The sequence below is a fragment of the Telmatherina bonti genome (genome assembly GCF_933228915.1).
Source record: "Telmatherina bonti genome assembly, chromosome: 8".
Classification (NCBI taxonomy): domain Eukaryota; kingdom Metazoa; phylum Chordata; class Actinopteri; order Atheriniformes; family Telmatherinidae; genus Telmatherina; species Telmatherina bonti.
Window position 1 is genome coordinate 13695716 of NC_136626.1, and position 6191 is coordinate 13701906.

Here is a 6191-nt window from a genome sequence, read left to right on the forward strand (position 1 = left end):
AAGGTTGTCCGCATTCTTGGTGAGAGATTGAAAAACAAATTGCATGGCTGTTGAATATAAATGCATTTGCCCTTCTCATGTTATGTAAAAATTAAACAGGAATGACACAAAGCTTTTCTTTTCTGCGAATACTCTTCTTTAGTGACACCTTTTCACTATATTTCACAAGGAGATGAAGCTTTTCTTAAGTGTAAAGCAAGTCTTCATCTGACTTATTTCCTCAGAAACTCCGAACAAGCCCTGACACGCCTGTCACCCTGAAGAAACTATGCCATAGATCTTGGATGAAGTGCCGGTTCTTTTGTAAGTTCCTCCCAGCGTCACACAGGATCTGTGCAGCTTATCTCAACTGACTAACAGGTTATCATTGACAAAAGCCTCAATATATGTGTGTCTTAACAAACCAATGGCGACAGATCAGCCGAGAACATTTTCAAATATTACAGCAAAAGCTCTGCTAGTGTTATTTTGGGGGTTATTGAGACTGATGATGAAAAATACTTTTAAATATTTAACTGCAGTACAGCAAAACAGAAATGCCTTGCACTGCTTTACAGGTTTTGTATTTAGATTACACAGTATAAAAAGAAGGGAGAGTCCATCTGGTCTCAGGCTGCATGCCAGGAGAGGTTATATGAGAACTCATGGTTACAAGGTAAAAATAAGCAGCGGAAGCTTACGTTTTAAAAATATGTGGCACTTCCTGCCACTCTTTTATTAACATTGCAAATTGCAAGTCAACATATTAGGCAACAACTTGCCATTTCATATATGTTCATATTACACAAATCCGAAAAGAACAATTCTCTCTTCTGTAGCTCATTTACCCTTTTGATAATCAGTATAAAGAGGTTGGCATAAAAGATATCAGCATAACAATGCTTACACAAAAATGCACTTTACAGCAACATTGGTCATTCTGAACTTTCCCTACAGTATACTACTATGGGCAAGGCAAGTTTATTTGTATAGCACAATTTAACAACACAGTGCTTTACAGTAACATTGAGCATTAGAAAATAAAGACAATTTAAAATTAAAACAAGAAAAAAGGAAAGAAAATCAAATCAAAATGATCATGATCAGTTCCAGCTTAAGTGAAACTAAATCTCCCACTGCATCAACAACACTGCATGAACATGAACTGAAATGACAGTGTTTAACCTAACAATTAAAAAGGTTTGCCACTATGCAGCTGAAACTGTAAACTAAAGTTCAAGTAATAAATTAAAATGACTGAAATTATATTTCTCACAGTAACTTAAAGTTAGTTTTTAAATAAATAAACACGAAAACATACATTTACGTTCAGTGTAACGAATAATAGAATAAAAGAAAATCAACTGATACATCCATACCGACAGGTACAAAAATATTTTTAAAATATTCAGTTGAAGACACATAAATAGAAAATAATAAATATTAAATAAATACATATTAAATAAAAGTGTATAAAGATCTAATAAATTGTATCATTATAGCTCAGAGGTCCTTTCTTTTAAAATGACAGTGGGGTTTATGTCACTGCCACGCGAGTGAGATGTGCTTGAGTTGATAACCATGGACCCGGTCTCTTTAACGTCGGGCACATGAAAGGACGCCACGGGACAGGGACCACGCACATTGTTACAGACAAGCTTCTGCAGGGACGCCGTGTTAACAATGTTGAAGCCCACACTGCCTCCAAAGGTGCTGGGTTTCCAGTATTCAGGAGAGCAAATGGGATTTCCCATTAAGCCTTTGAGAGAGAAAGGGGCTCCCATCTCCACCATTGTCTCCCCAAAGATGGCATTGGTTCGAGGTTTCTCCACCAGCAGGCCTGGGTAGAGCTCCACAGCGTCCACATGCCCGTACATCTCTTCCAGTATTGCTGCCATTTCTTTCTCTCCTTAAAGAACACAAAACAGACATTTTTAGTTAATGATGCGGTTGGCCTTTCCTGACTCAGAAGCAGCAAAGTTATTCTAAACTTGACCCACATATAACTAAAAAAAAAAAAAAAAAAAAATCACTTCTCATCTGGCCTGAAGCCAAACTGACACATTTTGTTCATCTTTTAAAAATAAGTGGTCTCCTCTGAGCCAGGAGGTCTCTGCTGTGCGTTTACATGCTGCTCTTTGTGATGACAGTCTGCTTACACAATGTCAAGATGAAATGAACATCTGGAGTCATGGAAATAAATACCAAACCTCCAACGCTGTTAGCCATTTCCTTTATAATACGTAAGCTAGGATATGAGGCATATTTGGTAGGATTTGGGAACAATTTTACAACTTATTTAACAATTATTAACGTGGATATGTTAATAATGACATCCTCAAATCCCCTTAATTCTTTATTTCCACCTTCTCATCAAAGTTTTCGTAATAAATTTGATTTTGTCTCACCTGTCAAGTCTTCAAAAGAGCTGTACGGCTTCATGGAGAATCTCTTCCTGTAGGCATTAAGGGACTGGTAACGCAACTGTCTGCTATTCTCAATGGACTTAATGGCCACATACATGATGGCTCCTGGGACGTTACGACCACCAGCAACCTGCAAAATAAGACAAAAAAGGTAAGTCATTCAGCATTACAGCAGCAGTGGTGTTACAATCTGGCTGCTGCTGCAGCATTAACAGTTCTTACCCGTCCGGCAATCTGCTTGGTAAATGACTCCACCAGGTTGTTGATGCCGTGTTCAGTCACCACTGAGGTGTTGAAGACAAACTCCTTGTAGCTGTAATCTTTCCCCTCAATTTGGAAACTATCAGGCATCAGAGGGTGCCAGTGGTAAAGCGTGTTGAACTCAGATGCAATGCGGTTTTGGTACTGGAAACGCTGGTTAAACAGCAGCTCGGGGTCAAACTTGAGCTTAAAGTGATACCCACTCAGATGCTGCACATAGTCTTCAATCACAATCTTGATGGTCTCGCCTGCAAGGAAAATAATTCATCATTTAATCAGATGCAGATCTTATGAGCAAGTTTGTTTTTTAACATGTGCATGCTTAAAGAAGGGGAAACTAAACATTTCCTGTTGTTCGTGCTGAATACATAATGCTTCTGGTAAATCATTTTCCTTCCGTACTGAGTTTGACATTGTTGGTTTGTGATGGCTAGGATAAAAAGCCCGACTTCCTCTATTCAAAACTCCCCAGCTGCTTCTATGCATACCATTTCATTATCATTTTGACTTAACCTTTAGAGCCTCATGACAGAAAATAAAAAAAAATCCTCAAAATGTTTCTTAAACTTACCTATAAGGATGAGCCGCGTGGTCTGGAAAAGCCTTTCATCATCCCAGTCAGGATGCACCTCCTTCAACACATCACACACTCGGTTGTGTTCACGAAGCCAAATGGTGGCGTACATCATGAGGCCGGGAACCAGACCGAATGCTTCGTGCCCAACAGCAAAGCGGTGAGAGTCCGGGACATGAGGGGGGTAGTGCATGTCGACGCCTACTTCCTTGACGGTTGGGGGATACATTTCTCCATTTAGCATCTGCAAAGTTACATCACGAGAGAGGAAGTACCAGTGAGACACTGATGTTGAGTTGAACATTTTGTCTGCCTGAACTGCTGCTGTCTTTTCTCGTACCTGATATTTAAGCTTCCCATCCTTCAACAGTCTGAGCTTGTGTTGCCTTTCCAGGCTGTCGCCGTAAATATGACTGAGATCCACCTAAAAAGAACAAACCACACAGTTAAAAACACATTTCACAGTTAAAACTAATCTAATCTTTATTTCATCTTGAGGGGTGCTGTACTTACTCCATGACCTTTAGCCACAGTGAAAGCAGGTCCGTTTTTCATGTCAGATTTGAAGAACTGATGGGTGAAGTGCTGAGCGAAGAATGCAAACATCAGGCTGGTACCCTGTGGGTCGGGTATAAACTGTCTCCTCATCAGCAGCTTCTCAGCCAAAACTTTAGCATCAGGTAACTCCTTTTTACCTGGGAGCAGGCACAAGAAAATAAAGGGGAAAAAAAGAGGATTTTAATTGAAGAAAAATTAGAATTATTTACATTTGCTTAATAATTTCAGTGTATAAATGCAGATGTGTGACTTTAAATTGGGGTTGGGGCAGATTTTACTCAGTTAATAAAGAAAACAAACACTAAAAAGCAGGTATTCTCTATGCTGATGCAATGGGACCAGGTTGTTCTTTTACTGTGTTTAACAATCTGAGAAAACTGGTTCTTCAAAATACACTGAGAGAGCGCTCTCACCTACAACTCCCATCGGGGTTGGGCATTCCTCTGGTACAGGGGGAAGTGTGCGTGTATAGTATGAAAGGTTGGAGTAGGCTTCCCAGCTTTTGTAGCCATAATCAGCATTATAAGTCGGAGGACTATCAATCATGTGGGATCGAGCTAAAATAAAGAAAAAAGAAGAAACATGTTGTTAAATTTACTATCAACACTAAACATTCTCTCTGCATTTGCTGTAAAAAATGACTTAAGGTGTTATGAATAGTTTCCAATCCAGTTTTTCATTTTGCCTGAAGACTTACATGTCAGCACATATCTCATGATCGCATCTCTGAGAAATGAAATGTTGTTGATAATGTTCCAGAAACCCTTGAAATGGGTGAGAATGTAATGGACGGTGTTTGGCGATGGCTTCAGGGACCCTTTAATTCGGGTGAGAAATTCCGCTGTGAAGAGGGATGGAAAATTAACTTTAGAAATAAGAAATTAAACAAAAAGTTCACAAAAAAAAAAAAAAAAAAAAAAAAAAAAGATTTTGGATAAAGGGTGATTTCTTTTACTTACGTGTTGTGCAGTTTTTTCCATAATATCCTGTACGAGTGCAGTCACACTCATAATTGTCCGACCCCAGTGCTGTGCAAACGCCCCTATTCTGGCATGGCTCTGAGCAGCAAGGGTTACCTGGAACACACACACACACACACACACATACTGTATGCTTACTGAAAGCTCAACACCAGATGAGTGTAAAAATGCCAATATGATAACTTCGTATTTTAAAAAAAAAAAAAAAAGTTAAATGAAAACACCACAATTCAATACAAAATTACTTCTATTAATCGGTTCACTTCTATTGGGTAGATTTTAGTTTGCCTTTTTAAAATCTCATCATCTTCCGTTAAAAAGTTAGAAAATAATTTCATTTCTCGGCTTACCTCCTTCGCAGACACAAACCCCCAGCGCCAAAAGGAACAGCACGCATCTGAAAATGTTCATACTCCCAAAAACTTTGTCAGCTTCTCTCTTTTTCCTGCTCCTCAGTTCTCGTTCAGCCTTCCTGAGCAGACTGTCTGCAAGTGAGGCGCAAGAGGGTCAACCTCACTTTAAATAGATGGCAGGGTGGAAGTGGGAGGGAAATGTGGGGGCGTATGCATTAGAGCTCCGGCAATTATTTCTAATAAATAAATGAATAAAGAAATAGATAAATAAGTAGTAATGAGTAATGAACTCTTTTGTTTTCCTAAACTTTGTTTTTGTTAAGTTATTGTCACTGTTTTTTTTTTTATTTCATTCCAACTTTTATGGTTTAAACGAATGATATGTGAACATTTATATAATAATGGTTACCGTCAGTTTGTCCTCCTATAGAAATATATGTTTGTTAATAATATATTAAATTATTTATTTTGACACAGTTTCTTTATTTAAATGGCACTCCCTTTTACTCATTTTTAAAAAAATGTAATTCATTTTTCAAAAGCCTTTATTGAAATAAATTTATAATCTCCGCCATGAAGTTATGTTTTTTTTTCCACCCGCGTTAATTTGTTTGTTTGTCTGTTTGTTTTCAAGATAACTCAAGTTGTTGGATATGTGAAAAGGAAGAACTGATTTAGTTTAGGTGGTGATCCCGATCACCGTTTGCTTCCAGGAACTTTTTCAAAGCACTGCCACAGGTTTGCGCTCTCCGGGATTTTTTTTTTTTTTTTTTTTTTTTACAAGTGTATTTAAAGTTCCAACTTTCATATGTGAATCTAAAGCTGATTTCACGAAATCAAATTACATCAGTTATTATTAATACAATTTATTAAGTCTCTTTAAGTTCTAATTTACTTAGATTTTTATAAGGGGTGAAATGTCCCATGTTACGTATCAATTAACCTAAAATATACAAGTGCAGTTAATGTGACTCATAAATAAATTAAGTGTAACATCTCAGGTGAGATTAGGAAATGGGCAGTTGGCATATATTCAGATATGTAAATATATTAATTGAGT

The 6191-nt window shown here is 37.7% G+C and overlaps 1 protein-coding gene across 1 annotated transcript; it reads right to left on the bottom strand.

Annotated features, from left to right (window-relative positions):
* Positions 1–891: 891 nt before the first annotated feature.
* Positions 892–5234, bottom strand: ptgs2b (prostaglandin-endoperoxide synthase 2b). Its single transcript, XM_079245247.1, has 10 exons — positions 5129–5234; positions 4758–4874; positions 4496–4639; positions 4212–4355; positions 3754–3935; positions 3581–3664; positions 3238–3484; positions 2628–2914; positions 2388–2535; positions 892–1888 (listed from the first exon to the last, which is right to left on the bottom strand). Exons 1-10 carry the CDS (start codon positions 5187–5189, stop codon positions 1476–1478), a joined length of 1827 nt encoding a protein of 608 aa, XP_079101373.1. The 5' UTR covers positions 5190–5234; the 3' UTR covers positions 892–1475.
* Positions 5235–6191: the final 957 nt, after the last annotated feature.

Coding starts and splice junctions, on each gene's coding strand:
- ptgs2b (XM_079245247.1), bottom strand. CDS start 5,189: ATGAACATTTTCAGATGCGTGCTGTTCCTTTTGGCGCTGGGGGTTTGT. Junction 4,875..5,128: donor GGTTTGTGTCTGCGAAGGAG/GTAAGCCGAGAA, acceptor TGTGTGTTCCAG/GTAACCCTTGCTGCTCAGAG. Junction 3,485..3,580: donor ATGGGAAGCTTAAATATCAG/GTACGAGAAAAG, acceptor GTAACTTTGCAG/ATGCTAAATGGAGAAATGTA.